Below are 23334 nucleotides of genomic sequence, written 5' to 3'. Positions count from 1 at the left end.
ACTTGTTAGAGAAAGGTCAGCAGGCTTTTGGACAAATTATGATAAAATAAAACAGTATGCAGTGATGTGAGCTATATCTCAGAATTGTCACAAAGGAAGGAAATGCAGTCATGTAGCAATATAATGTTATGATGATATCATTATGAACAGTGATAAGCCAGTGTGCTATCTAATTTGGACTAAGCACATGTAAGATATATGAGATAGGGTTGCATGACTCAAAGTAACAGCATGCAGGGTTGCTTCAACAGACTGTGGCACGATTTCCTGCTGTCTGCCACCTTATTTGCTTCTCTCAGTTCACCATCCTCCTGTTGGCACAACATTCATTATTTTTCTCCAACCTTTATTTACAAGGATGAAAATGTAAAAAGTAATAATTAATCCCTTGTTTTCTCTGGATATGTTAACACAAGACTGCTGAGGGAATTTTCTGTAGGGCTATTTCAATCAACAAGAGCTTTAAATATGCATTGTCCAAATAAACAAATGATTCATAATGAATTGAAACATTTCATCATTTTGAATGGAAACAATCTGGATTGAGAAGAAATCTATTTCTGTCTCAACCTGAATGCCATCAAAAATCCCTGAGTAATGTTGTCAGCACTCTGTACCATGAAGAATTAAGACAATTCTGAAGGTTAAAGGGGATCCAACTAAGTGAGTGTACATCTGTGCTCATTTTGTTGGTTATGATTACGTAGGTTATGCTTTCACATTTATTCCCTTTCTTGGCGAGCATAGATTGTGATTTACTTTCTATATTATAGAGATAAATGGCCAGCTTACTGAATTTTTGTGTCTGTATCTAATGTCTGGTCTGGACCAATAGCATTACTGCTGTATTAAAATGTGTTTATTTAGTGGTGTTTTATAGTGAGTATGACTAATGAGCTTATGTGCTGCCAATGAAATTGGCAGTTGATCTTTACAATGTCTCTTTGGGGATGTGATGCATTTAATGAAACCCTTCCTGCTCCCTTTAACCAAGCTACAAGTTGCAGGCTGCAGAATTTAAGGTTCACACTGAAGGCAAAAGTGAACTCTCTTTATCCCTGCCCTCTCTGTCATCCACTTACAAAATTGCTGGCTTTGATTGCACATCAAGTTGAAACTGTGATGAATCAACATGAAACTGCAAACACTGACTTCAGTTTCATGTTCACTTATATATAACAGCATAACGTGCCTGTATTAATGTTCCTTTGCACATGCAGCTCAGCTACTATGACCAGTTCAATTGAAATCTGATACGGGCCATATTTAAAGAACAGTATGAACACAATACACAATCTGTGTGTGTGTTTGTGTGTGTCAATTTCCACAGGGCTGCTGTGCAAGCATGGGCAGGCTAGCACACTAATTGCTGTGTGGGAGTGTGAGAGTAGCATCACGTACACACAGCCATTTGACAGATCTATGGGTGAGAAAAAACGTCACCACAGCAAAGTCCTTAATCCTTCTATTACAGCTTCAGTTACAGAATACACACACACACACACACACAGCCACCGTCAGACCTCACTGGCAGCTAGTTGATAAGTTGATAAGTGTTCACAGGGTGTAAGGGACTGCATCTCTGCCTGAAGCTGTTTTACTGATGTTGAAGTGTGTGTGTCTTCTGTCTACAGGTTTTGGCATAAATGTTTAATGAATGGGTGTTTGTAGGAATTATTTGCCATATTCATTCCATATTTCTGATAATTAGGAATTATATAGTCATATCAATGAAGCTTTCTAAGTCCAAAATCCCACTGATATTAAATTTGCTAGTGGGTGCACTACGGAGACAACTTCCAAATCCTCACATGAAAGAAACCATAAAATATTTTTTACTGATGTCAGCCTTTGCCAAGTTCTCCATTCTTGTATGGGCACACAGTGTGTAGTTTTACTGTGGCATTCTCTGTGAATCCTTAGTTTCAAACAGAGGTACGAAACCAAAAAAGCAAGACTTCTTTTTTCTGGAAAGCAATTGTTGATTTTTCAGCTCAAATGACAAATGTTAATAGCAGATTTTATCAGCCGTAGCTATGGCTAATTAAACTGTTTTTAGAAACATGATTTGTATGTTGAATATGGTCTCTGGCTGCCTCTCAAATATTTCACTCCGCCTCGTTCTAAAATGAGAATCTTGCACCAGCAGATGAGCAGAAGCAGTAAAGTTGTGGTTAGGATGACTTAACAATGAGCTAAAACTTGTGATAAAGCAACATAAATCCTAGGACCAAAAAATTAATTTGTGCACATTTGTTAAAAAGCAGAAACAGACTAATGGGCTACCAGTAAGATCTCCCTTTTACAGCTGGGTACTCTTCAAAATAAGGAATTAATTTGTGTTGCTGCTGAGGCTGCAGCCTCAGCAGTGCTGTTCAACTGTGCCCTGCTAGCAGTACTGAATTAATCCAATCAGTGGCTGCTGCTGCTCCTGCAGCAGGTATACTTTCAGACTCTTCTCTGTCTAGTACAACTTTAAGGAGAGAGCAGATCAAAGATGGACCAGATGGAGTCAGTAAGACAAGTGTTGTTTCCCTGCAGGTTGCAAAGACACATCAGAAAAGGATTATACTGTGCTCCAGTTCTTTGTAGCATCTACTACGTCAATGTTACTGCTGATAAAAAAGGCTGCTGTGAACAGACACATGTTGGAAATCACATGATACCATGTTTGTTTAAAATATTGGCACAGCTTAAAGAGTGGTACTGACTGAACAGGAATTGCCAAGAGGAAGAAACATGTAAGAAAAAGATCTGGTTTCCCAGAGTCATGACAGCCTTTAAATAATCTTATTTTACTGAATTATACTGTGTTTAAGAGAGAGAGGAAAATGTCTGTCTTAGTAATAACACATACAGTATGTATATATGAAACAGAGTTTTTTTTTTTTTTTTTTTACCTTCTTTATATTGACAAGTGAATGGCACAAATGAATGGAACATGACTTGAAACAATGGAAAACTTGTGATTTCAGTTCTGGGAAAACACAGAGTAACTCTGAAGGACTGTGCCAGAAACACAGTTGCAAGATGCTGTTGATAAAGCAGGCTTTGTTTTGCTGAGCCCCAAGGGAGCTCCTAGTAAGTCAATGGTTGTTATGGCCAAACTGAGGTGCCGTTTACACGAAGCCGTTTTCACTGGAAACGGTGTCGTTTTGATGCGTTTCAGCCTTTCATTTACACGATGGCGTTTCAGAAACGATCCGCGTTTACACGAGGACATGTGAAACGATGAAAACGATGTAGTTCCCATGCCAGGCCACAAGTTGGCGTTGGTTTTCTCTTTGCAGTTTGTTTACGCAAGACGCGCATGCGTGGAGTGACACAGTAGGTAGTGCGGCAAATTGTTCATTACTTACAAAACGGCCAATGTGAGAGGTTTTGTGTGGACCGATGATGAGGTTGGATCGCTGCTGCACACAACGCTGAATTACAAAACGGTAAAAACACAGGAAAAGCATAAGAAGCACTCGTGAATCCGCGAGTACTGTTTATCAGTTTGCGCGTGCGCGAAAAACTGGCCGTCGCAACCATAGTGCGCATGTGCGAGTCGAGCGTTTTCAAATCACCCCGGTTTCAAGTGTTTACACGAAAACGCAAGCCGGTGCGTTTCTGAAACGCTCCACTCTGGACCCCGTTTCTGAAACACATCGTTTTCACTCTGTTGTCGTGTAAACAGAAGGGCGAAACGCATCAAAACGACACCGTTGTCGTGTAAACGCAAGGCCGAAACGCATCAAAACGACACCGTTTCAAAATGAAAACGGTCTCGTGTAAACGGCACCTGAATTCAACAGTCCAACAGTGGTTTTTAGCCTTTGGTCTGACTCTTCCTCATTAGTCTTTATTGCTCTTACACGTCCCACACTTATGCCAATTGATAAAGTATTTAATCTATCTATAATGTAAAAAAAAAAACATTGGTGTCATTATTTTGCACACAAATGTCATGCTTTAGGAAATATATTGTTTGTGAGTGTTTGTGTATCTTACCACTCTGGCAGGATTGCTGTAGTCTACCTTCAGACTGGCCATGGCTTTAACAATGGCCATTATAGATTGGATGGTATTACTATAAACCACTGCTCTGTACTGCTTACACTCATCTTCTGAGTAGCCATCTTCATGGATGATCCTGAGAATATCAAGAGACATTTAAGGTTTATTTAAGTGCACATTAAGCAGAGGTCCACAGTATTTTCAGATGTGTGATACAATTATGGTTGCTGAAATAATTTCTCCTGTTTATGATGCTGATTTACAAAAAGATTTCTGGTGCACTTCAAGTCTAAGTGATGGCAAGATTTTGCTTTTGCACAGAATCACTTCATGGCCAGTAAGAACAGGATGAATGATTAGCAACACCTGGTTCAATATACACAAGGTGTAATCAATTACTGTTTTAATGAAGACTACCAAAACAACAAGTTATGCTTTAATACAGTATTTTTCCCCAGCTTCTTTGCCATAAAAATAAAGGAAAAAAAAACACAGATCAAAGTATATAAAAGGCAGCAACCTTTGAATTCTTACTGTCAGCAGGTTTCCCGAAAAGCGATGTTGCAGATCAATGGTGCAGATGACAAGGAAATAGGCCAGAAACTGACCTATTTATTACCTTATTGCCTTTACTACCTATTTCTGTCCTATTTTACCTCATTTTGTTTTATAAATTAATGCAAACTGGTCGCAAATTCTGATTAAGTAAAATACATGTCTATTATTGCTAAATTCTTTCTAAGAAGGGTTAGGCCCAAGATACTGTTACTTAGTTAGCTGGCAAGCTTTGATTCAAGTTAAACTGCTGAACTAACCAACATTTTTCAAGCAGAACATCAAAGCAACTCAAATTCTAACAAAGGTCTTTGTACTGTACAATTTCAATCATTTTTCCTTACAATCATTACATACAATATTGTTACTAATGAATTAATATAAGAAGAGTTTTGGTTGGGTGTTCAAATGTAAAACATTTTTGAAGCTAAAAGAGGATTTTTTTTTTGTCTGTGTTGCCATCTCATCTATAAAAAAAAACAAAAAAAAAAAACATACTGTATACTCTGAATCATATTTATCATGCCAGCATGCTGTGTAGGATGATGTGTAGCAAACGGGGTTAACACGCAGTGGGACCAACTCAGCTCTGCAGAATTCAGCGAATGCCGTATCCTAAGTTTACCTCTTGCAATATTATTACCCTGACTGTGAGGGAACTAAGTGATTGTGCACGCTTAAGTGTGCAGTCCATCATGAGATGCAATCATCCAGACTTCATCATGCTGCAAAACAAAGTGCAGAGAGAGCAAAGTGAGACAGCCCCACATTAATTCTAAAGTGGGGCTGCCCGCTGCTTTTAACAGCCTCCTGATGTAAATGTTAATGAACAGAAATAATTTAGAAAACAGCGGCATTCTTTTTAAGCCGTTTTAAAAACAAAACATAGGTTTAGCTAACTTTTCTTCCTATAATGGCAAGTTTTCATGTATGATCTTAAATCAAAGGTCAGCATCATGAGCGCTTCTGTCTTACATGCTTATAAACCGGTACTCCTGTACGAGTTAATAAACTGGCTCCAAAAGCAACACACTGTTCATGGTCCAAACTCATAAAAAATGGATTCAATGCCTGGTTAGCCCAAAGGGATGTGAATAATTAAGGCATTTACTGTCCTCTGTGTGTGTATCCATTAATGTGTGCCAGTGTGTATTCTGATTCGTGCCCCCCCCCCCCAATTCAGTACAGACAGTATAAAAGACAGACATGGCGTTCCCTGATGTCATCCACTCTTTTCAGAAGTCTTGTTTTAAAGATCAGTGTTTTTACCATCGCCATCTTGATTTCAAAAAAACCTATGAGACAAGGACGGGTGGGTCTGACTGTGAAATTGCTTGCTCATCGGACCTCCATTCTGAAATATAGTATATCCAAGTTTTACAAAAGACTTAATGTTTTATTCAATATGACCCAAAATGAGAGACTAAACCCAGAAATCCGGAAAGTGTTTATAGAGGTCAAGGCAGAAGGACGTTTTCCCAGTCTTTTTGCAACCACAGCTCTCCCCATCTGGTAACCTTCAGACAGATTGCAGGTTTAAGGCAGTGTTTGGCTTCATTTTTCTGACCCAGAAGCTAAGTCCATCTTTTACACTATCTGTGGTTTTCAGTAACTCTTCCCCATATTCATGTTTTATTACAAGTAAAAGAAAATAATAAACACTTGTGACCATGTCATCCTCTGGCAGCTGCATAGGAAGAATTCCAATGTATCTTATCTGAAAATGACATGGTTGGAATTGCAAACTGCTCAAGTTCTAATTTATTATGCTTCACGGTCAGTATCTCCCTGTTTCTGAACCAAACACAGAAAATAAGAACAGTGAACTGCGACAGAGAGCTGTTTGCGAGGTTTCCCCTTAGTTTTCACGGTTTCAGCAGTGAGTCAGTGCTTATCGAAGTACAGTATACCGCCATCATAACTTATGCAGCACACCTCACCTGTATCAAAACAGGTTATGTTGGCAATAACAGATCAACATGTATAAAGCTGTGCCTATTGACCAATCTTAGAAGATGGCGTCACCATTACTATTTAGAGCTTGCTGCAGTGACAATGAATGGATGTTTCAAAAAGTCCAGAATTTAGACTGTCCAAATCCTTTGAGTTCCCTTAAGAGCATCTTATGCAATAGAAATAGATTTTCATCAGGTGGAACTGCCAATTTATTCTTCTGTAGACTTTTGAATAGAAAAATAATCTAATTGAAGCATCATACCAATTGAAGATATAAGATTTTCCATGAAGCCTGTGTACAGTTTTAATTTTAGTTTAACATTGCTGAGATTGCAGGTGAAAGAACAAGGGGAAAAGAGTGTGTATATAAGTTTACATATTAGTAACACATGAATGAAATGGAATATAACATTGTAATTACAGCCAGAGCTACATGTGTCTTGATGGAGGGATACTAATAAGCCTATCAGTTTACACATTCAAACTGTTTGCAAGATTTAATTGTAGTCTCTAGCTGCAGCAACTGCATTGCTTTTAGTTTGTATTATTTAAAAAAATAAATACAGCTCCAGACCTGTCCATATTTTGAAATGGGTCATCTGGTGTCAACACTGCCCCTCTTATGTAAACACACTCATAGCTAGAGTCAGATAATCTGGGTTGATTAACTGAGCTGATAACCACATGTGGTTATCATGTAACCGCTTAGGACAACTGTGGTTATTAGGCTCAGTGAAACCACATAATTAAAATATACTGTGGTTATTGCAAAGTTTCTTAATTTGTGAGGTTTTAAAAACACATTTAAAAAACTTTCACCTTTAAACACAAAAACTACTTTGGTTTCTTTCACTAAACAAGCAACTAACTATGTGACAAACAGATCATTCATAAAAAATGAGCAGTAAGCCTGTAGCATTATAGCCCATATTAGTTTGTGGCTGTGTTTCGGTGAGGTGAAAAAGCCATCTTTCGGTTACGCAGCATTTAAAATAAAGAGAGAACAACATTCATTTTGCAACTTACTTCATTTGCTTTACAATGGTGCTCTTCCCAGACTCCCCGGCACCTGTTGGAACATTAAAATATTAGAGTTACAAAAGATCTGTGTGCACGTATTAAGAATAAAGTTACATTTTATTTGTGGCTGTTTCTCCTTTGAAAAGAAGAGCAACCCAGCAATGACCTACTACAAACACCACATTCATCCTGTGTGTTGCCTGGTTTATTTATGTTTCCATTTGTGTGAACCTGATGCATGACCACTTTTATAATTATAAAAGAATTATAATTTTATATTAATTTCAGTGTTTATTTTTCACTCCAAAAAGACGTGGCTTTTAACTATTAAATGCTTCATGACTGCACAGCTTTTCCTAAGCCACTTAGTATGATGAAAAACTCAATTTTAAGGTGACTTTAAGGTGACTTTCTAGCAAATTAAAAGCTATCCTGTAGTTAGGTTTCCAAGGAAAGGCATAGTTAGCTATTTGGTTAATTAGACAAACTACACAGCAGAGGGAGGGTTTGGTGCACCACATTGACATAATGTGTTATAGTTTCCATTGGCCCACACAAATGTGGAAGGGCCCACCTGGCACAATATGCTTGAATAAATGCCCCATGTGTGTGCTCTAATGAACCATCACAATTTTTATAATCTTTTATAGCAAATTACATTAGAGACCCCTTTGGCTATAGACTGCAGACTCTCTAGTTACTTCACTACTATGAGTAATGGTTTGAAGCAATGTTTACTCTGCTCATTCGTTGGTATTTTGATCCTATTCCAGTATTTCAGTTATTGTCAACTGACAACAACATCAAATTTCCTTGGGAATGTGCCATCAGTCATAAGGAAGAGGAAAACAGCAAGCTAGTCAAACAAAGAAGTAAACAACAGAAAAATTAATTTATTCAAATACTGAATTTGGAGGATCCAGGGCATTGCAGAATCCAGTACAGGGCACACATTTAGTGCTGGTAGTTTCAGCACTAAATTCTGCTGTGAGGACAAGACTCACTACACCAATGTGACAATAAACGTCCTATTCCTCTGTATCAAAAATAAAGAATTAAAGATTCATTAAGAATTTAAAACTCGATTCTAAGTCAGCCAAGCAAAAACTGTATGCTCCTTATGCAAGCAAAGTTATCATGCACACAGTTCTCAAGTCAGCACATTAGTGCATTTTGTTTCATAGTCTATAAACCTACATTATTGAATTATGAATACAGTGAGCTGTTTCAAGACCATTGTTATCTTGTTGAAATGAGTAGGCGCGAGCCTTTGCCACTTCTATGCCACCATTAGCTGTCCCTTCATGCCACCTGACACAGCCCTGCCAACAAACATTAGCTCAGCCTCGGGCTGATGGACCAAGTGGGACAAGCAGTGTTGACTGTCAACACACATCATTTTCGCACACATCAAGTACTTTTCTGAGAAAAAGGAGGAAACACAGGGCAAGGGAAAGAGTGTAAAAAGCTACGTCTTAGGTTGTTGCTATACAACCTGGATGGATCTCTAGGTGATTCACGTATTTATGAAAAATGTACTGTTTACAGCCCAGCACACAAAAGAATGCCTGCTATTTTTTTTTTTTTTATAACACAAAAAATTGTTTACCTTTTCAGTTTTCTTTTTTCTTATACCTGAATAAATCCTGACATAGAAACCTCTAGGCAAGACAAAACTGTGTAAGTAGCTCATTTTATCTGGAACATTAAAGCTTCTTTCGATGTACAAACATGAAGAAATAACATAAATACACCCTCTGATTTGCAAGTGCTTATATAAAAATGTTCTGGTTAAAGATATAAGGTAGGTGGTGGAAAGTGTGATATCCACCTCTCCGTGGACACACGTGTATGAAGGGCACCTTTCTGATTCCAGAATAAAACTCATCCATTAATATTTCAAACCTAAAGGGAGCAGCAGAGGAAAGAAAGAAGAGCACTTCCTATATTCTTCAGGCCCAAGGTATTACAGGAAAACCGGGCACTGTTCTTATGCTGCTTCAGGGAAAAACTTTTGAACTGGTGTCGGATTTACAAGATGAGATCATCTTACTGTTGCAACCAGAGGGAGTAAACAGTGCAATATAAATATTATTGCTTTTATCCATCTTCAGGGTGGCGTTTATTGTAAACCATGATAAAGAAAAAAGCACTCCACATGATTTGTCTTTCCTTGTTTCATAATAAGAAATATAAAGATACAGTGGAGCCCAAGAGATTTTTGAGGCAGACACCAAATACAGATTTCAAATACAAATTTCAAAAACACACGAACAAATTTGATATTTGAATCTTGGTAAAGGTTCATAAAAGAGTTCTTATTTAATATTTCCTGAGTAGGGCATTTTATCAATTTTAAATACTATGATACAGATTTCAGGTAACCTTGGCTAAAAATTAGAGTAATGGGTTGCCATTTTTGGAAACGTGTTCATTTATCTTTCTTGCATCGACAGCAAACAACTGGTTAGCTTAGCTTAACATAAAATGCTTGTGGTCATAGGGGATGTGCCATTATTAAGCGCCATTGTTAAGGTAGTGGCAAAAATCTTTTTAACTCTTGAAAAGAAAGCATTACAAAATGTTTGTTTTACAATATCAAACTTTTTCTTTAATGTAGTATTAGTTACACTTAAGCAAAACAGCAAAAACAGAGTAAACATAAAGTGGGAACAGACAAGTTTTTTTAACTGATTATTATGAAGTAAATGTGTATGGAAATGTTACACAGTGCAATAGATATTAAAAATGACCCCAGTGATGCTTAGATTTGCTGTTGTTTAGCTTATTTTAACAATGCACTTCTGTCTGCCTACAGATGACAGGGAAAGAGATGGAAAGGAAAGTAAATCAAGTCAACTGGGTGTTATAAAATGCAAACAATCCAGATAGCACTGGTAATGGTGGCAATGTTGCTCAAAACTTGTTTATTGCTGTTTTAACTGAACGTGTTTGATAGTAAATTAAATATTTTGTTAATTCATCTTTAACTCAGGTAGCGACATTGCTAGCACTCAAAACAGTGCTTGATTGTGAGGGCAAAAAAGCTTCTGCACATTAATCAATTGCCATTCAGAAGGATATTAACACAGTTTTTTTGTGTGTGTCAATAAAATAACTGGTTGCACAGTTGATTTCAACAACTTTCTCACATGCAGCTCAAATACACGAGTCCCTGCAGAGAACATCAAACAGTAGCACTAAAAGCATTCACTTCTGCTGTTATTGACAAATCTAAAGAATATTCCAAATAAGGAGGCGTATCCCCTGCATCAGAGTATTACAAAGCTCCATCTGTGTGTTGCACTGGCAGGTGGAAAATATTACAGGTTCAGAATCACTTTAGATTAGAAGACAACCCCCACCCTTACGTTCTGCTTTTTTAACCCCAAGTATTTATAGCTGTTCCACAGTTGGTTTTCAGTGAGTGCCAGAACATGCTGCAGTGATAACAACATGATTTGTAGGATGAGGATCACAAATAGCCAGGCTACAAAAAATACAACATTTCTCTCAACACAGCCAATACCCTCACAGGCCAACTTACATTGATAAACAAAAAATCAAATTTGGCAGTAGCTTCAGTCACCCACTGTTGATGACACAAAGTATCCATTCATGGTCTGATGAGATATTCTGAACCCGGCAAACACATAAATCCACAGATAATGTCATAGCACAAAAGGTCAGTCATCAGTCAAAAAACTTCTACAGTATCAGTCTATATCTGGCATTTTCTCAAGGGTGTTTACAGCACTACTCAATTAAAAGGCAGCTGACAGCAAATTAATTGCCACAATTTTTATCATCATTTATAAAACAAGAATGCCAAATATTTGCTGCTGTTTAGTATAACTATAAATCTTTGGCTTTTTCTATTCAAATAGGCTAAATAAAAAAATCTGTTCCAAGGAAGACCACGTGTTCTCGAAATGTCACATTTTCCAAGGTGTATTCCATAGGTAAAACCAGAGCTCTGCTCTGCAGAGCAAAATGTTCATATTTGACATTTTTGAAGACACTGTCATTGGTTCTATAAAGCTGAGGCCCACATTTCAGATAGAGTAGCTTATAGTGTTGGAAGATACAGAAATAAAAGCCATAAAAGCCAATACTATATTTTATTTACTGTCACACTGTTACTTTGACTCAGCATAGTTTCATATGCAGTTTTTTAAAGCCTGAACCATGAAATAATTACCAGAAAATTCAAATCTTTGAAAATAGACTGTTTATTGAACCTTTAGGCAAATTGAAAAACACACTGATGATGTAGAGGTCTCAAAAACTCACAAAAACTTGTGTCAAATATGATACACTTGGCGTTACATGGTTAATAGTGATTTCCATCTCTGTTTAGACTTGTGAAAAGGAGTGTTGGATCTGTCAGAAAAAGTGGGAAGCTCACACTGAAGCTACTTGTCTTTGGGCAAAAAGAAATCACTGGTGTCTATCAGAAGATGGCTACATCCTGCCTGACCCAGCACTTGGACTAATGCAAAAATGAGAAAGGCGTTTTTGTTGAAGCACATTACAAAAAAATCATAATAACTTCTTGTGGTCTTTATTTGAGTCACATGTTTTAATTGCAATCCCTAGCCCAAGGTAAGCTGCATTATAAATTGGCTGAGAATAGCTGCGTCCAGCAGGGAGGAGATAAGAACTCACACAGAGTCCCTTTGGAAGGGCTGGCAGAGGACCTATAACTGTATGATGTGGAGATTTTGAGCAGAGACAAACCACTATCTATCCAGCAAACATTCTTTTAAAACAAATGAGTGAGGACAATGGCGAGGAAGAGAAAGGACTATAATTAAAAGGCCGTTAACAAAGAGAGGATAGATAGGTGGGACTGGGAGTAGAGGTGGACAGCATGAACAAGAGTGACAAATGAGCAAGAAGTGGAGGAGGAGGATGACGATGCAGAGTAAAGTGTGTGAGAGGACTGAACACAACGGGTATTGGTTAAGAGAAAAGGTTGTGGGATGTGTACTACCATGAGTGCCTGATAAAAAAAATTAATTAATATTCATAACAGGTTATCTGCCAGTTTGTAGATAAATGCAGAGCTCAGGTGTAAGAGCTGTAAGTGATCTTGGAAGGAGGAACACTTAAGAGTGAGCTGCAAAGCACTCAGCAGCAAAAATCATTTGTTTTCTCCCTACTGTCAGCATTGTTTCAACAAATTAGTGTTTCGCTAAAGCCCCAGTCACACAGACCTGACAACCATCTGACAACCATCTGGCAACTACTGGTCATGAGGGTAAACTGTGTATTCCCTGACCTCTCGGCAAGTGGTTGTGGGTAGCCACTGTGAAATTGCTAAAGTACCATTCACTCAGGCCTAAAGACCAGTCAGTAACCCCCCCCCCACCCCCCGCAACTGCCATTTGCTAGGGAAAATGTGTATTCAATGACTGGTTGGCAAGTGGTTGCTGGCAGGTTGCTGCAGTGGCCAGCAGTTTGCATGGAAGGCAGAAGGATCCAGGATATGCTAACTTGCTATGAGCATGCAGTTTCATTTTTATAATGTCTGTGGATGCAACATGCAAAGTTCTCCATACATGTGAAAGCACAAAGGTGAACCACACTAACACATAATGAAAAATATCGCAGCAGCCAGGGTGGGAGTGCAACAGCTGTATTAGTCTGAAACCAAACTGCCTCTTATTTGGCTTTTGGTAGTAATTACATTCAAGACAAAGGCACGGCAAATTTCTAATAGTAAAATACTGGAAATATTGATGTAGATCCAGCTAACAAGGCTAAAAACTACTAAAGGACTTAATTCATCACTTTGTTAAGAGTACCATCGCTGGCTGATGCTGATGAAATATGTGAATCTGCTTGATTTTTACACAGGGATCTGGCATTTTGTGGTATTTTACTGTTGAATTATTTCACATTACAAAAATGGCACTTTAGTGATGGTACTAGAGAAAAGGGCACGCAATTACCAGTCAGTTGGATTCATTTGCCCTGGAATATGTGCTGGTACAAAATTTCACGGCAATACATCAAAGAGTTATTTGAGTCTGGATTAATTAAAAGTGACATACTTAGAAGCACACACCACAAACACATACATTTTCTAAAAACAGGCAATGTCACAAATCCATTCTGCACTTTCAGCACAATGCCACAGCATCCTGAGGAGGCCTATAATCACAAACATTGTGTTTCACATCTCTGTGCCACTCAGCCCACTGCCTGTGCATTTTTTTTCTGTGGAGACATGTTAACACATCTCAGCATATGCCAGCTTTATAGGCCATCTATTGTTTAAGCGACTGCCACGGGAGAATGAATCACTGGCTCGGCTGTGACACGATTCCTCCTGCACTTTCATCCGGCCCACTGCCCCCTACCGCTAGTGTCACGACTGCTCACATCCATCTAGCTTTTACAGCCAATTAAAAGTGGAACTGTTCTATGTGTTAATAGCACTAATAGCACAATAGAAAGGCTGCTTCTATATAAAGCTCTGTCACAGTGTACTGGGGTATGTTATATGACATACATTTGTAATTAAAGCTTGTATCTCATCTGTATCTTGTATTGAGTTTAATACTTGACAACAAAATACTGCTTTTAGCAAAGAACATCTTGAGTGTCCCTGCATAAAGTCCAGTGGATTGAAAATAACTGCCCTGCTGGTCGGGTTTATCAGTGGTTTCACTTGTGGTTGCAAACCCAGTGTCTACTGTCCAATTCTGCAGTTTGGCTCAATTCGGTCTTAAAAAATTCTGTGCTTACATTCTGCAGCTTTGCTTGTTTGGTTTACTTTTACCATTTTCATCAGCATTGTTTCTAGTAGTAGCAGGCTGTTATTTTAATCAGAAATCCTTACTAAACTGGTGTTTACTATTGGGGCCTAAGAGAGAAGAGTGGAAAGAGGAGTGGAAACTGAACTCTTTGATTGCTCAGGATCAGGTTTGGTGGATGAGTGTGGTTATGAGTATTTATTTGTGTAAGAGAGCAACTCAATTCAAGGCCATTTTTTTGTTTGTTTTTTTTACTACATGCTCGCTTCGACTACACTGCCCTCTGTCAGCAGGCTATTATTAAGAGCCCCCTCATTTTTCATCCAGTCTTAAGTCAAGATTTTTCTCCTCCTACTTACTTACTGATTGCTGCAGTCTCTAAGTTATTTCTTGCAGACACTACTTCCCTTTTTCAGTGGAAACAAAGACCTAGATCAGCTTAGTGTATCACAAACAAGCAGGTTCTAGTGGTGACTGTTAGCAAGCTGGTAGCACAGGTGTTTGAGCCAACCAAGCAGCCAACTCCCCCCCACCACCCAAAATGCATTCACATGCAGAGTAGAGAGCGATGGAGGAATTTTACATGGCTGAATGCAGTACAGTATGTTATCGCCTGAAGTGAGAAAGTAGGTCATCAGCCTTGCATGAAGCAGTGGAGCTTCACTGCTTTGCTTTCCAGAGTAGGATGCCGGCTGCACTCTAAATGTACAGCCAGTGTTAAATTGCACCAAAGAAAGCACATTGAATATAACAAGAGAGAAGATTTATATCATTTAAAGAGGATCGGGGAGAAGCAAGCGAAAGTCGAAGTTTCTTCTGATGCAAACAAATTAACAATACACTGAGAAATTTGGACAAAAAAACAAAACAATCAATGGCTGCTGTAACATGACATGCAAATGTATGCAATGCCATCAGTCTGTGAAGCCTGAGGAAGAGCGCTAGGCTCCTAAGAGGAGTACAGCAGAGACCCACTTCATTACTGTCTCCTTATAAGAGAAGCCCTTCTTCACTTTTAATCCTTTTAGAATACAATGCATCCTTCAGCGCCTTTAACATCCTGTTTTAAATTAATGCTTATAAGCGGTTGGGAGGTGTCTCCGGTGCTGCTCTTGAGTGCTTTACACATTTCCAATACAACCTTCTCAGTCACCACTGACAACACATCAAACTAGAGTCTACTTAGCGAGTACAACACATGCCCTTCTTTCTCTAATCCATTTCTTTTTACATGCTTCCCCATGGCAGTGAAAGCAAATGATCCAGCCACAGTTTAAGAAGGTGACTTTATCATGTAATGTGCTGGGTTTTTCAAAACCTATTATATCCCAGCAATATAAAGTCTGAAGTAATAGTTTTCCATTTCCAGCATAGAGGTTTATCTGCCAGCATTAGACCATTTGTGGGTGTTTTTTTTCACAGTAATATGACTTTTCAGGATGAGGTTATGAATGTAGCACTGTCCTGCTTCTTCCATTGGCAAAATATCAAAAATAATTTTACTTTCAGCCAGCCAGTAACAGTTGCTTTTTTTTCATATTTTCAGTCTGTACCAGAATTGAACGGTCCTACGTACCAATGCCTCACTGATCCTGATTTGCTCTCTGCTGTGCTGGTCTGATCTTAGTTATATCTGCTTGTAAGAGCTTATTATATTTTAAGATTAGAAAGGTGTAAATTACCAGAATGTCTTTTAATATTCCCCAGCACCTTCTATAGTTCAAAAGTGACATGGAGATAAGAGTTACCCTCCAGCAGATATTAAACCAAGCATGGGCCTTTAATGGACCCCCAGGACCTACATGTTCTGAATACCAGAGAGAAGAAAATGCACCAGAAAAACAAACTCAGAGCATTGAACCTAGGCTTTTTAAATTTTTATGTGGTTGCACGCTAACATATGCCAATAAATAACTCCCTTTAGGGTGCTCTTTCCAACTATTTGCCAGTCCATTAAGACCTTGTTTGGGTCATCAGTTGAAAAAGAAAAATCAGCTTATCTTACCTTATCTTATCTTTCAAATTACATGGACATAACCGATTCAGTAACAGATTTCAAATCCCATCTTCAGGCTAATTTCTAGGGAAAGATATTTTGTTTGTTATGTACTGATACAATTGTCAGTATTACCCAATTTTCAAAGCTGTCATAATACAGGCTTAAACTTTTTTTTTAATGCAAATTCTTCTTCACAAGTATGTCACGTCTGAGCCATGCAATCCATAAAAAGATAAAATACTAGAATTTAAACCAACTTATCGGCCGATATTAGCTATTTGCCAATATATTGGTACCAACATTTAAAATAGCTTATAAATAAAAATTCAAAAAGTAAGGAAGGGATAGAAGAAACACACTTCAAACATGTTTCGAGTTTCAATATGTTGCATGATTTTTCCACCAGAGAGCACTACAACTTCCCTTTTGGAAACATGTTTGGAATGCCACAAGCACAACAAACTGATCCGAGCGGAGTCGGCCAGAGCGTAAATGAATGAACTACTTGCTGCAACAGTAAAACAAGTTTATTTTTAAAGTGCAGTGTCATATTATCTTAGTAAGGACTGATAACTACACATAACAAATATTAGGAAAATATTAGGAAAATCTTACAAAGAAAATCTAAAAGAAAAAATATTGGCCGATATATCAAGAGTTTTAGATCACCAAATATCGGTAATACCGCTGGTCTTAGAAATCCTATATTAGTTAGGCTCTCTAAAATACAGTGTAAAATATGTATATTGTATGGGTTGTTCCCTCATTTCTGCTTCTGCTATTCTTTTTTACACTTCCACTTACCAATGCTTTCCAGCTCACTTCCTTCTTAATTTCATCTTCACTACTCTACTACTGATCTTCTTGACTGCCAGTTTGTATTACCTGTCATGTCCTGGGCCGTTTGCCCAGCGTTTTGTGTTCAGTTTCATATTTTCTGAGTTTGTCTCCCCAGTATGTTTTGATTCTTGTTCCCTTTGTCCCTGTCTTCCCCTGTATCTAAGGTCTGCGTCTCTGTCCTGAGTCTGTGTGCCAGTTCCCCATGTTGTCTGCATGTACCTTGGTTAGTCACTTCCTGTTTTATTTTGACAGTCTGGTTTTCCCTGTGCTTTGTGTTTAGTTTACTTCCCCTGTGTTATTAGTTTCATTTGCCTCACCTGCTGTGCCCTGCTGTTTCCTCTTACCCTGATTACCCATTGTGTATTTAAGCCCTCAGTTTCCATTTGTTCTTTGTCGCGTCGTTGATGTTGCTGTGCCAGCGTGTTACTGTCTTCCTTATGGTCTGCCCCTCGTCTCACCCCAGAAGGATTTTGTGTTTTTTTTTTTTTCGTCCCTTCAAATAAACACCTTTTTAGTTAAGTCAGTTTCTGGAGTCCTGCATTTGGGTCCATCCCTGCCCGTCACATCGCTGGCCGTGACATTACCCAATTCTTGATCCCTGTTTTTCAAAACCCACTGTTCTGCCTTTCAGACCATCGTTCATGCAACACTACTCCTTCTCATCTCATCTCTTCCAGTGTCCAGAGAATCTCTTTCAAGGTCTCAATCAGACATCTGCCAACTCTGCTCTTGCACCAGCATCCAGACTCTGGGGTCTCGTCCTATTTCCTACCTTCGCTCTCTAATATGACACTTCATCAGAGTCTAGTTGTCAAAGTACATGCATTTCTCAAATTCTTCCATTAAATATTGTTCACCTTCAAATTATCACCCATTACTGAAATGCTTTCAGCAGTTTTTCTTTGTACTAAAAAAAAAATGCCTTAAAACAAAATCCAGATATTACCATTTATTGTTAACAATAGCTCAAGGTTAAATTCATTTGCATTTCCAAAACAATCTATAATCTAGGTAGTTTCTGATGATGGCCCACAAATGTCAGTCCTTTAATACCTCATGTATGACTCTGCATGCTGGAGAGAATAAGAATGAGCTACTAAGACAATCTGATATGGAAATAGTTGGAAGACTTTATACTTGGAGAGCTTTCTGACACTGATCTGGTCATTATGTAAATCCTTGGCTCAAACACCCTAGCAGGGAGAAAGATTTTGTGCAATTCAGTTAAAAATGGCACCAAACCATATATGTCACCATAAATGAGATGTATAAAACACAGATTTTTTTTTTTAAAGAGCAGGCCCTAAAAAGCTTTACTATTGCCTCCATTGCTCTTAATCAATCTGCTGTACCAGGAAAGAGCTTCCTCATATAACAAACCACCACAGCTTGTGTTTGCCTGGCAGTCATTCTGCTTACTCTACCATCTCCCTGTGTTTCTCCAGACCATTTTGTCAGCTTATACTCTTTACTTAGACACATGTCAGCAAACAAACGAGGCATCTGGAGTGAAACTGTTTTACTCTTTGAGGGACCATAAAATCATGCAGTACTCTACTGTTACACCAGATTGTCGGGACAAGTAAGGGCACACAGAAGAGATATAAGTGCCCTGACACCTCTTAGGAAGTTTTTCGGAGAGCACACAAACTCTGACAATGCAAAAAAAAAAAAAACTGCTGTGCATAAAGATGCTATGATAACTAGATGTAAAATGTGCAGGAAGGTAGCTGTAGTGCAAAAAAAAATAAAAAATATGCCATTTCCACACAGCTTTACCTCCTCATCTTCATTTGCAGACACGCTGCATATCATTATGTATAAAAACAGACTACACACACCTGACAGATCATTTCCTGACTTAAAAAAAAAACATAATTTTTCATATTGCCATGTGCCTCTAAGATGCTTATGTTATAGCAACTGTTTCGTTACTGTTGACCCAATGGCTGAGAGAAATGAGACAGTATACCAGCTCTGCCTGGAAAACACATCTAAATGTCGGCCCTGGCAGAGCTGGCCATGGAATAATGGGTCGCCCTGCTTGTGCTGGCATTTCATTAGTTGCCACGGTTACAGCACCACACTCTCCTTACAAAAACAAAATTATGAGCAACAAATTCACGTGCTGTCATGTTTGGAAAGTGGAAAATATCTTTTTTCCAACGGTAGGAAAATATTTTTTTAGGCAAAGACTCACTAGGCCACAGATTCATTGCACATACAAGGCAACAGAGAGGACTGTAGTGGAATTTTCTGATTTTAGTCAGCCTCTGAACTGCTATGTGCAGACATGCAACAATTATTTAGTGATATGTAAAAAATAACATATGGTATAATGGTACAGCATCATTTCAGAACTTCAATATTGGTGATCAGTTAACTATTAGCTGGGTTGTTGGGTCATTGCGAATGGCAGCCTCATAATGTCAGTCAAAACAACAGGAGACAATGACAAGTCAACAATACACCATACATTTAGGAGACCCGTTTGCTGTTAAAATAACATCTATATCTATAATTTCTTTGGCAAGGTGGGTGTAGTTCAAGTTTCGAGTATAGTTCATTTGAATGTCTTGTTAATAACATTGAGATCTTTTGCAGTTTGACTCCTACGCTGCATAGTAATGAGTAACTGCCAAATTAATGGCACATTAATTTAGACTTGAGTGAAGAAAAATTAGGTCTCTGCCTTTTTCTCTCTCCACATCATCTAGTTTACATCAGAGTTCATCTTACACAGTAATATTATAATACACATAGAGTATCATGTTTCAAACCATCCCTGGTCATCTTTGTCAGGACTTGCTGGACTTACTATTGTAACTGACTGTTGTAAGAAAAATGTAAACTTTCTGTTTATTATTTGTAGTAGCATACGGTGATCAGACAGAAATTTGACATTACAAACAAGCATAAACATTCATGTCACTCTTCATCACTCACCATTATCTTCTTAACAGAAACAGCTTTGAGGCCATCTTAATTAATGGTGCATTTCAAATCATCTCGTTAATTTCACGCTGTTTTACATTTTTGCCCAGTGTATGCAATAATTTGTTAGGAGACTCGACTGAAGAATGTTCATGGGGGTAATGTGAGCACACTGCCACAGACAAACTGTACCATGTAATCTTGTGTTGCATTACTATCATTATCTGTCCAAAACTGATTCGCTGTTGCCGGGCACCTAACTAATCACTCTTTTAGCCCTATTTCTGGTCTTCACCAACCCCTTCACCATGTAATATCAATATCTGACTCTTTAGCTGCTTACACTTACACTCCACTAACTCACCAGCCACTACTGCAGTGACAATCACAGTTGTGCAAAGCTGTAGTTGCAAAACTACAACCTCTGTGTATTGTACTTATGCATCATATGCTCTATATAAGTAGAGTTTCAGCAACTGTACAGTTGCATGCAGTAGGTTTTTTTAAAAATGCAGTGTAAAGGTCTTTGGAAATATTGGTGTTTCAAAATAGGCCTGAAAGAAGTCTGAAGCATACCCATATTAGATAGGACATAACACCAGTAGAAAGAAGCAACCATCTTTAGTAGCAGAAAAATTTGGCAATCTGAGACACCAGGGATTAGCATGTTTATTTAAAAAAAAAAGGGAGGACAGGGTTAGCACCAAGAAGCAGAGAAGAAGCAGAGAATATTAGTCAGTGCAAACCTGTTTAGTGCAATGTGTACGCTTCCTGAATGACCTCACCTTTTGTCACTCCTTCCTGATATACTATCATACTCTTATAAACTATCAAAAGTAAAATTAGTTATTCTGCTGAAAAATGCTCCGCATTAGTGTTATATGATCAGCATCACTCCTGCACATGTTTAAGGTTGAGCTCAGACAGCTCACACGGGTATGACTTAAAAAGATATTAGTAAAAGTAAGCTCCAATCTATCTGCTAATTGGAGGTACTAAAGCCGCAGGGTTTGCATTGTCTCTTCTGTTAACTAGATGGAAGAAACCTGTCTCAGCAGTAAAATTCAAGTAGTATGTTGATCCTTGCAGAATGAAGAGGATAAAAATGCATTAGGTATATCATCAATTATGAATGCAACCATGGCAAAAACTCGAGGAGGAACGGACTGGTTCATCTTTGTGACCTATAGTCACGGAGCTTTTTTGAATGATTTTAACCTCATTCAGACACAAGATTCAACTCACTCAGTATATCATAGTGACATAATGTCTGCCCCTTAGATAAACACATAAAGAAATCTTTAGCAAACTGAGCGTTTGAATTGTTTACATAACATAAATATCAGGGCTCTCAGCTGCCCGTGACTATTTAGTTTATTTGTAATATCTTTACCTTGGAAAAGCACTAGGCTATAATGCCTCATTATGGTTACTGCCTGTGTTTCTACAGATCGCATCAGCTTGCATCATCTCACCACCTCAGTGCTACTCCTTAAATGCTATTATTACCTTATGGTAGGAACAAATTTCATATTACCATCCTGAAGACTAACGCATCATCACAAACTCCACTTAGACTTTCCCTTTTAAGCTTCTATATGCTGCACAGTCTGACTGTATAACTGTTTAACATTGTATCAGCCCTCAAATGGTGTTCATTTGTTCCAAATATTAACCATTAAATTTACCTTTCTAACTTCAGAGTATTTGAAAAGTTAAGTACTTCATTTTAACCTATAAAACTGCTTATGACTATAATACTCTTCTACTTGATAGCCATTATGTAACACACCTAGGCAGTAATTTTGGGCAAGCATTTATTTAACTGCACGGTTTGTGTCACGGCAACAACACAATTACCTGAATATGGTTCCCTGTTTGGCTGTAATCAAGAAGTTGAGTGGATGTCTGGGGATCCGGTAGGATGTGTCAAACAACGACAATCTTTGGCTTTCAGTCTCCCGTGGATTTCTATTCAGGATTCTTTTGGGTTTCTCCTTTATTATGCTTTTTGTACAATTCTCTGTTTGTCAGTGCTCTGGCTTCTACTTTTGTATATTTTATGAATTTATGTTATGTGGGGATGATTTCTGATGGCTATTCCAGGAATCAACTGGCAGCCAGATCAATGAGTGAACTTTGATATAAAGCTTTAACTTGATGGACTCTATATCAGGCCTACAGATTGTAAATGCTGCTGAATATACTGAATTTAGAAGTCTGCTGAGCAGACAATTTGCACAGGAAAGCTACAGTGTTGCCCTCCACTAAACTCCGCAGCAGCTGCTGAAGCTTGGTTCGGCTTGGTAACAGGAAAAACGATTGCATCCTGTTCAGATTTCTGGACACTAAGCAGGCTTTTACTCAAACAACTGTATTAAAAAAATCCACATATGATATTCCAAAATGGATGGTTAACATTTAGACCGGATGTGTTGCATTCAGACTTACTGAGGGAATTGCAGAAGGGTTGTGAATCAAATCTGCGGCCAGACATTTATTACAGTGGTTATCTGTGAACAGCTTACATGCCCTAACTATGGCCTTTGCTAATAGAAATGCCTGCTTGCATATTTTGCTGTTGTTGAAGATTTTAATTAAATTCTTCAAACTCTTTTACAGATGTTCCATGTCTCTCCATAATACCTTTGCTTATTTTGAAATATCTCAAGGCCTGTGGCTGTGTAGTTAGTGTGTGTTGTCCACCGCTCAATGACATTGGAACAGCTCTCCCAGTTTGAAAGTGACCTGAACCCCAAATTTCCACAAACATATATATATATATATATATATATATATATATATATATATATATATATATATATATATATATATATATATATATATATATATATATATATATATATATATATATATATATATATATATATATATACACACAAAAAGTGCTACATCATTGCCAGCCTATTCACCACTTTGTTAAAAAAATCTCTGTATCTGCCATTTTTTATGCCAGATGCTGTTACTACCCAATGTGACTCACTGCCAGATGTGAGTTGCGGGTATGTATAAACTTAACTGTTTTACTGCACATATGGTCTACCTGCCTGTTGTGACTGTCACTATCTAAGGGTCCTAGTCACTGACACAGTGATGGATAACATGTCTGAACTGTCTGAAACACAGAATCTACTCCCACACTCCACTCTCGTTCTTTTTCAGTGTTGCATTGTCATCTCAATGTCACTGCTGCCAGTGTGGAACAATTGGAGCTGATGCCTCAGTAACAAAGTTGGCCTGTCCTGT

General features: G+C 38.1%; 1 protein-coding gene across 1 annotated transcript in view; it reads right to left on the bottom strand.

The window, feature by feature from the left end:
- gnai2b (guanine nucleotide binding protein (G protein), alpha inhibiting activity polypeptide 2b) overlaps positions 1-23334 on the bottom strand; it is a 44668-nt gene that overhangs the window by 7230 nt on the left and 14104 nt on the right. The window contains exons 2-3 of the mRNA XM_030729209.1: positions 7537-7579; positions 3994-4135 (exon numbers count right to left, since the gene is read on the bottom strand). Of these exons, the coding sequence (XP_030585069.1) occupies positions 3994-4135; positions 7537-7579 (185 nt within the window). The remainder of the gene's footprint in view (positions 1-3993; positions 4136-7536; positions 7580-23334) is intronic.

Source organism: Archocentrus centrarchus, chromosome 5 (assembly GCF_007364275.1).
Source record: "Archocentrus centrarchus isolate MPI-CPG fArcCen1 chromosome 5, fArcCen1, whole genome shotgun sequence".
Lineage (NCBI taxonomy): Eukaryota > Metazoa > Chordata > Actinopteri > Cichliformes > Cichlidae > Archocentrus > Archocentrus centrarchus.
The sequence above is the reverse complement of the archived record's forward strand: the minus strand, read 5'-3'. Positions and strand labels throughout refer to the sequence as shown.